This window comes from Penicillium atrosanguineum (assembly GCF_028827265.1).
Source record: "Penicillium atrosanguineum strain IBT 20685 chromosome Unknown utg000002l_segment0_segment0, whole genome shotgun sequence".
In the NCBI taxonomy this organism is placed as follows: Eukaryota; Fungi; Ascomycota; class Eurotiomycetes; order Eurotiales; family Aspergillaceae; genus Penicillium; species Penicillium atrosanguineum.
The window spans coordinates 906,637-923,159 of NW_026623134.1; the positions used below are offsets into that span (position 1 = coordinate 906,637).

Consider the following 16,523-nt stretch of genomic DNA (forward strand, 5'->3'; position numbering starts at 1 on the left):
CATCTGATAGTTTCAGGATATAATAATGTCGTGGACTGGGATCTCGAGCTAAGTCGTTGCAAGCACTTGCGAACAGAAAAGAAAGAATGAGGGACGAGGAAGATCCAAGGGAAGCAACCTCACGTGATGTCACCGTTTACCTAGATCTTACAAATTGTTACCCATTTCGCCAAGTCTCACTTTATGAGACACATCAATTGATTGTTTCCTCATTTTGAACTGGAAATCATGGCGAGAACAATTACATTATAGACTTCATAGAATCTTACGTAGCTGTGGTCGTAAGTTTCAGCGGACAGGAGCTCCACGTTGTTCTCCGCCAAGGCCATGTATACTACGGGGAAAGAAGCCTTGGAAGACAGGTATCAACATCCATGGATCTGAAGCTATTTTTTGATATTACTTTGTGTTTTGGACTTTACGGTTTGGCACTATTCTTGTTTCTTGAACTTTTTCACCAATTTCAATTTTCGAACGTTTCATTGTGGACTAATTGTGAGCTAAGTCTGAACGTCTGGGTCATTCAGATCTGCACGTAAAAAGCGAAAGCCTTGAGTATAATCACTAGTGGCGATTTAACAAACTGGTCAGTCGGTTCAGATTGTATAATAGAAATCTGTAGCATTAAGCAAAGTCAGTAGATGTCTCGGTGGGCATTGAGCGGACAAATTTACCAGGGTAATAGTCCCCAAGGTCCTCTAAGCTTTCCTGTCTCCGTTGGTTGGCTTCATCTGTATGCTGAGCTTTCTCTTTTTTCGCATTCAGAACCCCAAAATACCATCTTAACAGAAGGGAGAGAACCAGATTACAGCAGCATAGTCCAAGGGCACAATAATTTCCTTTCCGGTCTGTAATCAATTGTGTTGTTAGTAATCAGGTGCACCTATAGGTATAAAACGGACGATTAACACGTACAGAAGGGCGGATCATTATATGCTTGGGTCCCGCCGATGGCAAATAACTGCGAGAAGATATTCATAAAAGCTAAAGAAGCACCCCTGTTCATGAATGATTTAATCAGGATTCCGATCTCCCGTTATGTGCGAGTACTCAGCCTACCTTCGTGTATAGCCAACAAAGCTCATAGCCGACCAGGCCAACTGGAGCACAATGCTTGGGTAGATATAGAATGCAACGAGACAAGTCGCGGCGCATCGTGCGTGTTCATTCTCTACCGCGACCAGCATCGCATATCCGACAATTCCCCCGCATGTCGACAAAGCAAGAGTGAGGCCTCGTGCATTGGATCGATCGGATACCTGCGCCCAAAACAATATACCGAGACACGCACACGCGTACACGATAACCGTAAACATTTGTGTATCAACTTCATCATAACCAAAACTCTGTTTCGAAATCCAATCAGCCATTCAAACCCTGTCTTGAGTAGCAGCGGGCTGGTACCTCAATAATTGCAGGAAGAAAATTCGACATCGAGCCAACACAAAAGTGACCGCAGCATGCGATAGCCAGAAGAAGCCAAAAATGCAAGCTCAGGAGAACTAATGGTATTTTCTTCATTTGAAATTTCGCTTCTGATGTATTATAAGCATTCCGGGCACGACGCACAACCAGGGCTTTTTCTTCTGGACTAAAGCCAAAACGAAGCGCTTCGAGGCTAGCTGGCAGGAGAAACAATACTATGAAGGCAAATGCGCATGGCATTATGCCCTCGATAAGAAAGATCCAGCGCCATGCTCTCCAGCCATTCGCCCCATCCAAATCTTTGGTGATTTTATACGCGATCAGTCCGTTGAATGCCCCTGCCAAGGTCGACATAGAATAGAAAACGGCACCGCGTGTCGCAAGCTCACTGAACTGGTACCAAAAGCTCAAGTCTGAAATGCGGTTTGATTGTATCAGAATTTTGTAATTCGATTCAATCAAAAACAGAAATGGAAATCTAAACTCACAGAAAACACCACCCTGGACGAATGCCTCTGCGACGCCAATGAAAAATCGCAATACTAACAGCTGGGTTGTGTTTCGGATTGAAACTGTTGCCGCCGTTATTGCTCCCCACTACCAATTGACCACGCGATATTAGTGACCTGACATATAACAAAATTGGAGTGCTATCCTCGCACAATCACCATTGCTCCAGCAAATTGCCTAGCAGGACCTATCTGTTTAATTAACAGTGTACCCGGCAGCTGAAAAGCCACATAGCCCACTAGAAGTATAGTGGCGGCATTGGAATAGCCTTGGGGTGATACGTGTAGGTCGTCGGATAGACCAGCAACTTGGGCATTTGCGAGATCCGAGCGACCCTAGATCAAAGTTAGACGGGTGATCATGAATTATTATCACTAACGTACCATCGACGCGAAAAAATAAACACTTGAAATTAGTGATAGAATGAACAAATCCAGTTTCCATTTCAATCTGCGGTGCTTTAACAGAAGAATGTCGCTCTCGGTGTGCACTTCTTCATGGCTGTGGTGAGCCCGTATCTCGTCGGATTCTTTGTACTGGATGGAGTCTGACAACATGATAATATTGCTTGGTTGCTGGACGTTTGGAGGCTTACTGCCTATCTAAATAATGTTGCGTAGTCTGGAAATACCCCAGAATCAACTAACAGGGTAGTCAGTCAAATTCTAGGCGGATAATCAACAAGCGGTTTTCGGCAATGGAGGCGCACAGAAGCGATTTGAGCGGGACGTGGTGAGATCGACATGGCGCGGTTGAATATGGGGAAGTCTTCCGGAAATAGCAATTTGACTTATCCAAGGGGCGAGTTGAGGGAACGAGCGTTGGAAAGCGGGATACTTCGTGAAGCGAAGTTCGCCCTGATAAGCGATGTTCGCTTCTGGCTTCGCGCTCATCTACGTTAACGCCCTACAAATTCGAATGTTGCCTTTAATGAGCCTGTTACGTGTCAAAATTTTCATAACTGTCTAATTCTATCTTCTTGAGAACCTCTACCATGCAGAAATCATTGTCGGCAGCCGATGTCCCTCCTCATTTCCTCAACGCCGCGTTCCTGGTAGGCCACACACCGCTCAAAGCACTAGAGTCAGACCCTCGCGTTTCATACGCACTCTATATACCACCAGGTCACTACAACACAGACACAGTCCCGAAGAAGCTATCGCTTCTGGTTTGGATACACGGTACCCTCCGAAAACTGACAGCCTTCTATGCCGAAGACATGGTTTCATTTGCCAATTCAACACCTTGTGCTATTCTCGCACCGTTATTTCCCAGTGGCCTTGATGGACCCGATGACTTGAACTCCTACAAAATACTTCGATCGAAGTCACTCTCTTCGGACCTTGCATTGTTGTCGATCTTGGAGGAGATCGCGGCTCGCTGGCCAGGGATTCGAACGGACAAGGTTTTCATGATGGGGTTTTCAGGGGGTGGCCAATTCACTCAACGGTTTCTGTATATACATCCGGAGAGACTATTAGCAGTCAGCATCGGGGCGCCAGGGCGCACATCCATGTTGAATCCAGAGCAGCCATGGCCAGCCGGAGTGGCGAACGTGGAAACGTTGTTTTCCCGACCAATCAGGAAAGAAATTATTCAACAAGTTCCTATTCAGTTGGCTGTGGGATCTGCAGATGATCAGGTCCATGGGAGCGAGGACTTTTGGAACTGGCTGGAACAGCTCAAAAGGGGCAAAGGCGAGGATCGACAGAATGGAGAGCTGCAAGCGATGAGACAGGGAAGGTTGCAAACTCTCCGGGATCTGCAGAGAGCATGGGAAAGAGATTGTATTTCAAGTCATTTGACTGTTGTCGATGGTGTGTCTCATGAAGGTGACAAGATGCGGCCGCATATGCTACATTTTCTAGGGCCGTTCATCCAAGCGGAACCCCGGAAACAGACAACAGACGCCTGCGAGAACTGATCGCCCTGTCTTGGAATTTAATAAACAATAAGACAGAACTTTGAAGTCTATGTTTCGATCTATGATACATTCTTGACGCTTATGCAACCACACCCTTGCCTCGCAGCTCCTCAACCTGCTCAGCACTGATTCCAATGTCGCGAAGTACCTCATTCGTATGTTCCCCGAGCAAAGGAGGCGGGCTACGAATGCTAGGCTCCGCATTAGAATACTTCACAGGGGGGCTAATAACCTTGATCGAACCGCAAGCCGGGTGGTCAATAGACTGCACCATACCACGAGCCTGCACATGCTCATGGTTCATCGTTCCCTGAATATCATTCACGGCGGCATATGGCAGCCCACTTCCCTCGAAGATCTCCTGCCACCGTTTTGTCGTGCGCTTGACCAGTTCAGCTTCAATCAAAGGCTCCAGCGCGGCTCGGTTATTGACTCGTTCATTGTTGGACACGAAGCGGGTATCAGTTTTCCACTCTGGCTTGCCGATCTTGTCACACAGAATCCCAAATAGACGATCGTTAGCACCTCCAACAAAGATATCCCCATCCGCAGTTTTGAAACCCTGATACGGGACAACAGACGCTAGAAAACACATTAGTCCCCGTAATCCCGAGTCGTTCACACCTCACTCACGATGAGCAGTCCCCCACCTCCCAGAATCCTTCTCCCCACTGATCAACACCGACTCCCCCATATTCGCCAGCGTGGCAACTTGACAATCACTTAAACAAACATCAAGATGTTGACCCTCTCCCGTATTCGCGCGCGCCAACAACGCCGCCATAATCGAGTTGCACGCATATAGCCCCGTCGTCAAATCAGTCACCGCAACGCCAACCTTGACCGGCGGACCATCGCGCGTGCCAGTCAAATGCATGAGGCCGAACTCGGCCTCCACCATTACATCAAATCCAGGCCGGTTGCTGTAGGGGCCTGTTTGTCCATAACCTGTGATACTTGTATATATGAGACGTGGGTTGATTTTGCGGATTGTTTCGTAGTCCAGGTTGTATTTCTTTAGAGAGCCCGGGAGATAGTTCTCGACTAGGACGTCGCAGTCGCGGGCAAGTTGATGCAGAACTTCGACGCCTTCTGGGTGGGCAAAAGATAGACCGAGTGATTTCTTGTTGCGATTGACCTTGGATTGTCAAGATTAGTATTTCCATCGTAAGGCGGCTGGGGGTTCATACAGAAAGGTAGTATGCGCTTTCGCCAGTTCCCTCTCGACCGTCCTTGTAGGCTGCGAAGGGCGGTCCCCACGCGCGTGTATCATCGCCTCGGACGGGGTGTTCGACTTTGATAATCTCTGCGCTAATGCACGAAATCCAATTAGCATCCTAATTTCACATGGATCGAATATTCCAGGACATACCCTAGATCGCCCAGTATTTGCGTGCAATATGGCTGTCGGATATGTATGTCAGCGTGCCCCTCAGAAGTGTTCCATTGGCATATCGAACACATACCCCAGCCAATACCCGACTCATGTCCAACACGCGAACTCCTGCCAATGGCAATTTTTTCGCATTCGGAGTCGTTGTTAATTCTCGGATGAACCCTAACCTGCCTGGACGTGCCAGGGCAGGAGCGGCTCGCACCACTGAAGCCGTTCGCGATAACCAGAAGCCACTCATGAGGAATGGCATTGTGATCAGGCCCCTTGATTGAGAATTACTTTCTGGAGCAGATGACGCCCGCTTCTGCTTTATTCCGCGTGCTGCTTCGTGGAGAGCCCCACCGCTCGATCTGCAGGTGGGTTCGACCCCACATGGGCTCAGTTGCACATTTGGCAACGTAGATGCGGAATGTGTGCTAGGGACAGATAATTACACTGATATGTTGACTCCGTGGATGTTGAATCGGTATGGACTATGGTATACGAATAGAAGTAAATAACTTTCAAAAATGACTCAATTTTCAGTCTATACAGTTTTGACCATTGCAAAGAAAAAATGACACCGTATGCGATCCCAACTCTACTTGGTATAATGAATTTACAGCTGCATGGGCTTCAGGTCCTCGGAGACCTTGAAGGGAGCGGCAGTCTTGTTGCGAATGTCCTCGACAGTGACGCCCTCGGCGTGCTCAATCAGAGTCAGACCCTCGGTGGGGCTGACTTCGAACACGGCCAAGTCTGTGATGATGGTAGAGACACACTTGGGGCCGGTCAGGGGGAAGGAACAGTCGGCCAGAATCTTGGGGTTACCCTTCTTGTCGGTGTGCTCCATGGTGACAACGACCTTGGTCTTCTCGGGGTTGGCGACCAGATCCATGGCACCGCCGACACCCTTGACCTTACCGGGAAGCATGAAGTTGGCAAGATCTGAAGAGAATTAGTACCAATTTACAAAATTCAATGTTAGGGGGAAGACATACCGCCGAACTGGCTGACTTGGAGAGCACCAAGCATAGTGAGATCGATCTTTCCAGCGCGAATCATACCGAAACTCTCATGGGAGCCGAACACGGAAGCACCACGGCCGAGAGTGACGGTCTCCTTGCCAGGGTTGATCAAATCGGGGTCCTCCTCACCGGGCTGGGGGTAGCCGCCCAGACCCAAGATACCATTCTCGGCCTGCAGAACGACCTCGACACCCTCGGGCAGGTAGGAAGGGGCGATCAGGGGAATACCAATACCAAGGTTGACGTACATGCCATCCTTGAATTCCTTGGCGGCACGCTTGACGATACGCTCACGGCGAGCGGTAGCTTCACCGGAACCAGCAGCGAGCATCTCACTGGGGTCCTTGGCGTAGGTTACCTTCTCAATCTGAGTCTTTCCGTTGCTCTGGATGATAGCGTCGACGTAGATGCCCTGCAGGTGGATGTCCTCGGGAGCAATCTCGCCAACCTCGACAATGTGATCGGCCTCAACGAGAGTAACCTTGGCGTTCTTGGCCATGGCCTCGTTGAAGTTGTTCATAGCCTTGCGGAACTGGCAGTTGCCAAGACGATCGGCCTTGTGGACCTTAATCAGAGCGTAGTCACCGTAGATCGATTCTTCCAGAAGGTATTCCTTGCCGTTGAAAACGCGGGTTTCCTTAGGCTTGGACATCTCGGCCACAGAGCCATCCTTGTTGTAGCGAACGGGGAGTTCACCAGTTTGAACTATCGAGAGCGATCTGTTAGCTGCGCCCCTTTTTGCGGGGTCCTGAGCAACTTACTGATAGTACCAAAAGCAGCAGGGGTGTAGAAAGCAGGAACGCCAGCGGCTCCAGCAGCACACTTCTCAGCGATAGAGCCCTGGGGAGTCAGCTCCAGAGAGAGTTCACCAGTGAGATACATCTTCTCGAAGACCTTGTTCTCGCCAATGAAAGAAGCGATCATCTTGGTGATCTGCTTAGACTCGAGCAATTGACCTGTGGGGAAGCAGAGCTGTCAGCGCATGTTCAATCCGTATCAATTGCATTAATCGCATTGGCAATTGCATACCGAGACCAGCGCCAGGCATGCCGGCATTGTTGGAGACAACGGTCAGGTCCTTAATATCGGGACGGTCGCGAACAGCATCAATCAGGGTGTTGGGGACACCGGAGAAGCCGAAACCACCGACCAGCACGGTGGCCGGGCCCTTCATGTTCTTGACGGCCTCGTTGGCGGAGGCGCATCGCTTGTCAATAGCTCTCTTGGTGGTGGAAGCCGAGAAGTTCCGCCGCCAGATGGGGCGGAACACCGACACCATAGGAACAGATCGCGACATGGTCGAGCTCTGAATGACTATAGTACTTTCTGAGCCAGCAGAAAGAAGAAGAAGAAAGGAAGCACGATCACGAAGACGGCATTCCCCATATTCGCAGTTTTCGGCTAGGGACTCAGCCAGAGAAGCCGAGAAAACGCTTACCCGGCAGTGGCAGCGCCGTTTTCCCCACACGTCGGATTGTGAGCGCGGCGATGCCCCAAAGGTTTTTGCCGGCATCGGAAGCCGACCCCACAACATCACCCGATCTCCATCAGGGCTAATTTTCGGGGAGCTTGGGGGGCCTCCATGTTCGTGCGGGGTGAGCCAAGGGGGTAGCAATTTGTGGAGGGTGTTCCTCGTGGAGAGTGTCTCAGACCTGTTGAAGATGAAGCACACAATAGCTGCAGTTGAAGCACGGCTGAAAGGTTCACTGTGGTAAGAATCGGGTATCGTGACAGGTAATTTACAGTCGGGACTGACATCGGCAGAAAACGTGATGCTTCGGATGCTGCATTCTTACGGTCACGGGACACTTCTCGACACTCGCTTCAGATCTTCGGGCGGGGCTGGCCTTGTCCTCTCACTTCTCCGCTCTGCGTGCATCTGCTTCCCACTTACGGGCTTATCCCGCCTCACTTAAAGGCGGGGACAGTCGTTACCTTTCGTGTTTATGTAGTAAATTCTCCGCCTACCCTGCATGTCTGCCGATAGCATCCAATCAAGAGATAGCCAGTAGTGGATTATATCGCCAAGTGAAGCAAGGCGGAATAATCCCCTCTGCACTGTGTACATAAGATCGAGATTTCCTGCTGGTAGCTTCGACCGAAATCGATGAAGAACATTCGTTATCGTGTTCCATTTATAGCTCCGCTTTTTTAAACTTGTAAACTTGTTCATCATGAGTACTAAGCCGGCCATCTCCGCGACGCCTCTGCTATCACAAAGGCACAATGGGATCCCCGCACGACTCTTCGACAAGGCCCAGGAGGCCAAATCTGCTATCTCAGCAATTGCCACAAAATCCCAGAGTAATCGAACTGCGATTGCACTTCCCCAGGGTGTCGGAGAGAGTACGTTCCATCGGGCGATCGATGCGCTCCGTGGACACTTGGGTAAAGACCATGTGGAACTTGTCACAAAGCTGAATGATGGATGGTAAGAACGTAAATGTCTACACTGAAAAATAAGCTAACCAAATGCCGTGCCAGGTATATGGAAAGTTAGTTAATTCCCCATGGCCACTTGATCCTTCACTAATGCAGGGTCCAACAGACCCCAATACGCACGATGCAATGCATGTGGCAGAAGAAGACGCCCTTGTTGCTTCGGCCATAGTTTATCCAAGCACCACAGAAGAAGTACAAAAGATCGTACACTGGGCTAACAAGTACCGGATCCCTATTTCGCCCATCTCAATTGGCCGAAACTGTATGTTCGAATACATCCATTCAATCCATCAAGCTAATTGACATGTTCAGATGGCTACGGAGGCGCCGCTCCTCGAGTCCGGGGTGCAGTAGTCATTGACCTTGGGAGGCGAATGAATCGCGTCTTGGATATCAACCCTGATGACTGTACTTGTCTGGTCGAGCCAGGCGTCACTTATTTCGCGCTTTACGAAGAGATTCAGGATCGGGGCTTCAAGCATCTGTGGGCCGATGTGCCTGATATTGGAGGCGGTTCGGTTATGGGTAATGCGCTTGATAGAGGAGTGGGCTACACCCCATATGGAGATCATTGGATGATGCACTCCGGTATGGAGGTTGTGCTTCCGACGGGGGAGGTCATCAGAACGGGAATGGGAGCGCTGCCGGGCAACAATAGCTGGCAACTCTTCCCCTATGGATTTGGGCCGACTCCTGAGTATGATTCTCCGAGAATAAACTACATGATAGCTGACTCTTGTTTTCAGTGGACTTTTCTCACAGTCGAATTTGGGCATCGTGACGAAGATGGGATTCGGACTGATGCCAAACCCAGGCGGATATGAGAGTTACGTATGTATTTAGCCCCAGATGGTGTCTCGGTCACTGACCATACCATAGCTCTACACATTCCCGAAGGATGAGGATTTGAGCCAGCTGGTAAGACACGCAATCTATCCCGTCTTTGACCGCAGCCGTGACTGAAAATGTCCTAGATCGAGATCATTCGCCCATTGCGAATCGCCATGATCCTCGAAAATGTCGCTCAGCTGCGTCACGTAAGTATGCAGATTGGCCTCGAAGGCAAACCTCGAAGCACTTACTACGCCGGGAAAGGAAGAGTTCCCGACAGCATCATTCACGAAGCAGCCAAGAAACTATCGTCAGGGGATTGTTCCTGGCTGTACTACGGCATGGCGTACGGACCCCGAGAGATCCGAAAGTACAAGCTTGAAATCATCCACAAAGAGTTCATGAAGATTCCAGGCGCGCGACGTATCGATCCAACGACTCTTCCGACGACTGACTATTTCTGGGTACGCGACCGGATTGCCTCCGGCGTCCCTGATATTGAGGAACTGCGCTGGGTAAACTGGCACCCGAACGGCGGACATGCTGCGTTCAGCCCCGTATCGCCAGTGCGAGGACACGATGCCACGGCTCTTTGGGACATTGCGCGAACACGCTGTGAGGAGTTCGATCTAGACTTATTCCCTACTTTCGTGGTGGGTCTACGCGAGATGCATCTGATCGTTGAGATTGTGTTCAACCGCGATGAGCCTGTCATGCGCAACAATGTACGGGCCTGTCTGCGAGCTATGATTGACGATGCTGCGAAGCTTGGTTATGGTGAATATCGGACCCATCTGGCTTTCATGGATCAGATTGCTGGGACTTATAATTGGAATGACGGTGCGCTTATGAAATTCAATGAGAAGATCAAGGACTGCCTGGATCCGAATGGTATTATGGCTCCTGGAAAGTCTGGCGTTTGGCCTGCGCGGTATCGTGGACGTGGATGGGAAATGTCGGCAAAAGATGAGGCTCCCGAAGGACTGGGAGTGGGTCCGAGTCCGGATTCGACGAAGTTGTAATCAATGTGTTGGTGGTAAGAAGCAAGAGCAGTCCTCGAGGACGTAGGGACAGGGATTGGAAAGAATGAATAGTACTATGCGTACTTCACTGAATACCTTTATCGCCCAGCAAGTTGCTTGCGCTCGTGTATTTGTTTGAAATCTTTTGGACACTACCAAACCAGATCTATATCCCATCATACAATAGATAGGCATTCCCGAATCGACTACCCGGGGTATGGCGACCGCCTCACAAAGTGCGACCGCCTGGAACCTTGGAAGTTGGTTCCGACAAGAGGCAAACCAACCACACCCGTCCCCTGTAACATCATTAGCGAATCCCTGTACGCCCCGCAAAACCAAAATAACAAAGATCGTCAAGGGGTGGGAGCGCCCCACCATGAGGAACAGGACCAGAGCTCCATGATGCAACTAGAGCCACCTCCACATTCAGCAGATTAAACGTGCTTTTACACCTTGAGCCTGTCACCTCGCGGGAAAAAACTTCATACAAACGAACAAGATGTTGAGAAGAACGGCGGGAGAAGTACTGAAGAAGAGCCCGAACGATGTGGTCGTGCTCTCCGCATTGCGGAGTCCCATTGCACGTGCCTTTAAGGGCGGGTTCAAAGATTCTTATCCAGAGGAGATCCTGATGCCGGTGAGTTCGTTTGTTTGCTGGTCGGAAGATTTCTGACCAGTCTAGGTTATGCAAGCTGCCGTCCAACGAGCCAAAATCGAGCCGGGCCAAGTGAACGACGCCCTCATCGGCAATGTCCTCGCCGAGCTAGGATTCGCAAAGACTGGGCGCATGGCCCTCAATGCAGCAGGTTTCCCCAACTCTACGACTTTCCATACAGTGAACCGACAGTGCTCGAGCAGTCTGCAGGCCATTACCCATATTTCGCATTCGATTCTGGCTGGGCAGATCGATGTTGGGCTCGGTGGTGGCGTCGAGAGTATGTCTCGGAATTACGCAACCAGGGGAATTCCAGCCGATGTGTCTCCTGATCTGAAAGATTCAGATGTCAAAGATGCGCGTGACTGTATTCTTCCTATGCTGCAGACGTCGGAAAATGTTGCCTCACGATATGGGATTACTCGCCGTGAGCAGGATGAGTTTGCCGCAGAGAGCCAGAGGCGGGCGAGTGAGGCTCAGAAGTCTGGCAGATTTGCCTCGGAGATCGTGCCGATTCGAGTGAGACATATCAGTCAGGGAATCGACGAAGAGAGCTTTCAAGTGGTTGACCGGGATGAGGGTATCCGTCACGACGTTACCGTCGATAAATTGGCGACCCTCAAACCTGTGCTAGAGAATGGTTTCAGTACTGCTGGCAATTCGTAAGTTGGCCATGTCTGTCTACGAGTGAACCATGCTAACCCATCTTGCTACTTAACAGGTCACAAATTTCTGACGGGGCGTCAAGCACCATCCTCGCTCGCCGGTCCTGGGCTGAAGCTCATGGCCTGACACCCATTGCCCGATTTGCTGGCACTCAGGTGGCTGGGTGTGCTCCAGACGAGATGGGCGTTGGGCCCATCTTCGCTATTCAAAACTTGTACAAGTACCTGGGTATTGAAAACAAGGACGTTGACATTGTTGAGATGAACGAGGCATTTGCCAGCCAGTCAATCTATTGCCTCCGTGAGCTAGGCCTTGATATGGATAAAGTCAATCCCAATGGTGGTGCTATCGCCCTTGGCCACCCCGTTGGGGCCACTGGAGCCAGGCAAGTTGCTACTCTGCTGGCTGAATTGCAGTGGCAAGATAAGGAGATTGGTATTGTCAGCATGTGTGCTAGGTAAGGTCTCTCACCTCTTAGGCTCGATATTCTACTAACATTCACCTTAGCACTGGTATGGGGGTTGCATCTCTCTTCATTCGGGAATAGACACTGCTAAGGCACATTTGCGGAGTATCAAATCTGTAGCACTTGCACATAGGACATGATACGTAACTATATTCAGTCAACACAATCAAACAAAGCTCTCTCCGGCCATCTGTATTCCTGCTATAACTACACCTCGGCATTTTCTATCAGCAATGTCCTCATGCTTCCGAATCGGTCTGTTATGGCATCCATTGCCCCACATACTAAGATGTGGGGCTGGAGCTTGTCCGCATGGCAGAACAATCGCCCCATTCACCCCGTCTGGGGCTGCTGTTCGATGAGACCGTCCAATTGTAAAAAGCACTGCTTCAAAAAAGCTCACATTCAATTGTTTTCCCAATTTTCGATTCAATCATCTCACTTCAGCGCAATGTCGATGTTCATACGTGCCGTACGTCCTCTGTCGCGGGCGACAGCTCGGCCCGTCGTGCCCGTCGCCATTACTGGCCGAAGATCGATTGGCTCCGTCAGTGCTATTGATTCCAGCATTTTCCGTACTCTATTCGGTACAGAAGAGATTCGAAAGGTATCTACACTCATCTCAATCATCGGTTTGATGCTGACCCGAACTAGGTATTCGACGACGAAGCATACATCCGGCGTTGCGTGGATGCGGAAGCTGCTCTAGCCAGAGCGCAGTCACAATGCAACGTGATTCCTTCCGAGATCGGGGCCATGGTCACACAGAGAGTAAAAGAATCCAAGCTGGATCTCGAAAGACTGCGACATGAGACTGAGATTGTCGGCTACCCAATCCTGCCTTTGGTTCGTCAGCTTTCAGCCATCTGCGGCGAGGAAGCTGGTAAATATGTGCACTGGGGTGCCACGACTCAGGATATCATGGACCTTGCAAGTGTGTTACAGATGAAGGAGGGGTTGGATATCGTTGAGAGACTTCTCAAGGACGTTATCAAGACTCTGCGCGAACTGTCGGAGAAATACAAGGATACCCCGATGGCCGGACGCACTCACTTGCAACATGCACTACCGGTGACTTTTGGCTATAAGTGTGCTGTGTGGCTTTCTGGGTTTCAACGGCACCTGCAGCGCCTGGAACAACTCCGAGAACGCACTTTGTTAGTGCAATTCGGTGGCGCGGCAGGCTCGCTTGCTTCTTTGGGCTCTGGTGACGATGGTCTTCGAGTAAGGAAGGCTCTGGCAAAGGAGCTTGGCTTGAACGATCCTTCAATTACATGGCACGTTGCGCGAGACGGTGTGGCAGAAATTGCGAATTTCCTGGCCCTCATGGGCGGCTCAATGGGCAAGGTGGCCTTGGATGTTATGATCATGTCATCCAATGAGCTGAGCGAGGTCTCTGAGCCATTCGTTCCTCACCGTGGTGCCTCTTCAACTATGCCACAGAAGCGCAATCCGATTTCTAGCGAGGTTATCTTGGCCGCCTCGAAAATTCTTCGGTCCAATGCAGGCCTTGTCCTCGATGGGATGGTGGCTGACTTTGAGCGTGCATCTGGTCCTTGGCACTTGGAGTGGGTTGCTGTCCCAGAAAGCTTCGTCATTGCTGTTGGGGCACTCTCACAGACTCACTTCGCGCTCTCGGGTCTCTCTGTCAACACTGGGCAGATGCTGGAGAACCTTCATTCAACCAAGGGATTGATTGTAGGCGAGGCAGTGATGATGGGCATGGCGCCGCATGTGGGCCGCCAAAGAGCTCATGATATTGTCTACGAGGCTTGCAAAGAGAGTATTGAGAAGAAACGGACTTTGCTGGAGTGTCTCACAGAGAAGGAAGAGGTTACATCGAAGATGAGCCAGGAGAGACTGGCCCAGCTGTGTGATCCAGTCAACTACCTAGGTGCTTCGTCGCGGATGGTGGACGATGTGCTAGCAATCAAATAGTGCTATCGTGCACAAGAGCTGAGCATAGATTTGTCTCAAATTATTACATTGTACATAGCATCATCAGTCGTAAATTTCTCGCCATTCTCAACCGACTGAAATAGCATGCATTGATCCAGTCCCCCTGGCCGACACAATGTACCGCAGACCATGGCCTCCCAGCATTCTGCATTAAATTATCAAACAGTGTGAATTTGCTCCACATCCATGTGGCCCCGCAAGAAGCCGTATTCGGTCGCGATCCACAGAACCCGAGATCTCGAGAGGCAGGTCAATGTGGGTCCAGCTCTATGTGGGAGAAATCTTCACCTGAGCTCTCCATATGGGTCTTGAGCTTAGATGGGACCGATGACCGAGTTTTAAAATGAAGTAAACCTTGCGGCAACCTTTTTAGCCATTTCATTATACTCTTGACCAAATACCCCGAAACATCTTTCTAAACTAAACTAAACTGAACAGTTGCGAAAATGTCTGCTCCGCCAATGCAGGAGAGGAAGCCGGTGAAGGACCTACAAAAGGTCTTTCACTATACGGATACCATGACTCGCAAGCCGACAAGAGACAACGATCCCTACGAATACCTAGCGGGGTTTGGTAGCCGCCATCAATCCGAAGTCATCCCTGGCACTCTGCCCGCAGGTCAAAACAACCCCCAAGAAGTTCGATTTGGCTTATACACGGAGGGCCTCACCTACTCTGCTTTTGCAGCCCCGCGCCACGCAAACTTCAGCACTTATATGTATCGGGTACGACCAGCTGCCGCTCACAGTATGTTTCACCAACAATCAGGACATATGGAAAGCCTTGTACTGACGATTCAAAGATGGCTACAAGGCAAATATCCCACACAAAGCAGACATCGAGAACTGCTTCTTGACGCTCAACCCCAAGGTTGCGACGCTAGCAGAGCAGGGCGAGTGGGCACCATTCCCCTTGCCCAAGGAGGACGAGAAGATAGACTTTGTCGACGGACTGCACACACTGGGCGGAAGTGGAGATCCGAATCTGCGCGAGGGAATTGCCCTCTACGTGTTCATGATCAACACCGACATGGACCACCGGGCATTCTGTAACACAGATGGTGACTTCCTGATCGTCGCTCAGCTGGGAAATTTGGATATCCAGACAGAGCTGGGCAAGTTGTTCCTGCAACCTGGTGAAATCTGTGTCATTCCTCGCGGCATCCGTTTTGCTGTTCGGCTTGGCCCTGGTCACAGCGTTGCCCGTGGTTATATCACTGAGATTTGGGGATCTCGCTGGGAATTGCCCGATTTGGGCCCCCTTGGAGGGCACGGACTGGCTAACCCGAGAGACTTTTTGCATCCCGTTGCGTACATCGATGAAAATCTCCACGAGGACTGGTCAATTGTGAACAAGGCAAACGGCTTGTATAATGCCATTGAGCAGGACCATACTCCGTTCGACTTGGTGGCCTGGCATGGTAATGTTGTTCCCTACAAAGTGAGTCTCTCATACTTTACCCCACATCGAGAGACGATGGATACTGACGGGCTTATCAGTATGACTTGACCAAGTTCTCGTCTCAAAATGCCACATCCATGGATCATACCGACCCGTCGGTCAACTGTGTTCTGACAGCTGCATCTCGAGACCCGGTCACGCCGCTGGCTGATTTCTTGTGGTTTGGACCGCGGTGGGATGTCGCATCCAACACGTTCCGCCTACCTTACTTCCACCGTAACTCGGCTACGGAGTTCCTCGCCAGTCTGTATGGAAATGGACTCGGTCGCTCTGATGACTTCCTGCCCGGAGGAGGCAGCGTGGAGATTAGCCACACCCCCGCACGGCAACTTCAGCGACGCCTATGTGTGGGAAATGCGGAACCAGGTGAACGAGCCTCGCAAGATTCTTGAGGGTGAGTCGATGTTCTTTCTCGAGCTATAACAAGTAACCACTGCTGACTACCAAAGATCAAATGACTGTCATGATTGAGAGCAGCCGAACCTTCTTGTTTACGGAGTATGCCCGCTCCGGCTGTGGAACGTTCAAGGACCAAGGCACAGACCCCAAGGTGTGGGATGCGCTGCCGGTAAGTTTCATAATATTGGATTGGCATACTTCGACGCTGATCATTACAGGACAAATTTTCTGCATACCCCAACATCCAGGAGATTCTCAAGCAAGTCAAGGCAGACAACGAGGCTCGCAGGGAACGGTTAGAGACTTTCTACGATGACGACCGTCTAGCGCAGCTTGTTCGTCAATAAGAAGCATGTG

General features: G+C 50.5%; 7 protein-coding genes across 7 annotated transcripts; 5 read left to right on the forward strand and 2 right to left on the reverse strand.

Annotated features, from left to right (window-relative positions):
• Positions 1-2,929: 2,929 nt before the first annotated feature.
• Positions 2,930-3,859, forward strand: N7443_002080 (L-Aspartase-like protein; the record flags this gene model as incomplete). The annotated part of the gene is made up of 1 exon (XM_056882136.1): positions 2,930-3,859. One exon carries the CDS (start codon positions 2,930-2,932, stop codon positions 3,857-3,859), a length of 930 nt encoding a protein of 309 aa, XP_056743977.1.
• Positions 3,860-3,938: 79 nt separating this feature from the next.
• On the reverse strand, positions 3,939-5,505 carry N7443_002081 (CaiB/BaiF CoA transferase family protein; the record flags this gene model as incomplete). Its single annotated transcript, XM_056882137.1, has 5 exons — positions 3,939-4,441; positions 4,493-4,997; positions 5,050-5,170; positions 5,232-5,263; positions 5,326-5,505. The coding sequence occupies 5 exons, from the start codon at positions 5,503-5,505 to the stop codon at positions 3,939-3,941; spliced, it is 1,341 nt and encodes a 446-aa protein (XP_056743978.1).
• A 348-nt stretch (positions 5,506-5,853) lies between these two features.
• N7443_002082 (3-oxoacid CoA-transferase) lies at positions 5,854-7,559 on the reverse strand (the record flags this gene model as incomplete). Its single annotated transcript, XM_056882138.1, has 4 exons — positions 5,854-6,182; positions 6,236-6,967; positions 7,024-7,218; positions 7,292-7,559. 4 exons carry the CDS (start codon positions 7,557-7,559, stop codon positions 5,854-5,856), a joined length of 1,524 nt encoding a protein of 507 aa, XP_056743979.1.
• Positions 7,560-8,436: 877 nt separating this feature from the next.
• On the forward strand, positions 8,437-10,557 carry N7443_002083 (FAD-binding oxidoreductase; the record flags this gene model as incomplete). Its single annotated transcript, XM_056882139.1, has 7 exons — positions 8,437-8,693; positions 8,747-8,757; positions 8,811-8,966; positions 9,017-9,401; positions 9,451-9,535; positions 9,584-9,622; positions 9,679-10,557. 7 exons carry the CDS (start codon positions 8,437-8,439, stop codon positions 10,555-10,557), a joined length of 1,812 nt encoding a protein of 603 aa, XP_056743980.1.
• A 502-nt stretch (positions 10,558-11,059) lies between these two features.
• On the forward strand, positions 11,060-12,428 carry N7443_002084 (thiolase family protein; the record flags this gene model as incomplete). Its single annotated transcript, XM_056882140.1, has 4 exons — positions 11,060-11,197; positions 11,243-11,877; positions 11,937-12,338; positions 12,389-12,428. The coding sequence occupies 4 exons, from the start codon at positions 11,060-11,062 to the stop codon at positions 12,426-12,428; spliced, it is 1,215 nt and encodes a 404-aa protein (XP_056743981.1).
• A 675-nt stretch (positions 12,429-13,103) lies between these two features.
• On the forward strand, positions 13,104-14,285 carry N7443_002085 (class-II fumarase/aspartase family protein; the record flags this gene model as incomplete). Its single annotated transcript, XM_056882141.1, has 1 exon — positions 13,104-14,285. One exon carries the CDS (start codon positions 13,104-13,106, stop codon positions 14,283-14,285), a length of 1,182 nt encoding a protein of 393 aa, XP_056743982.1.
• Positions 14,286-14,752: 467 nt separating this feature from the next.
• N7443_002086 (uncharacterized protein) lies at positions 14,753-16,513 on the forward strand (the record flags this gene model as incomplete). The annotated part of the gene is made up of 5 exons (XM_056882142.1): positions 14,753-15,053; positions 15,109-15,746; positions 15,806-16,133; positions 16,217-16,335; positions 16,385-16,513. The coding sequence occupies 5 exons, from the start codon at positions 14,753-14,755 to the stop codon at positions 16,511-16,513; spliced, it is 1,515 nt and encodes a 504-aa protein (XP_056743983.1).
• Positions 16,514-16,523: the final 10 nt, after the last annotated feature.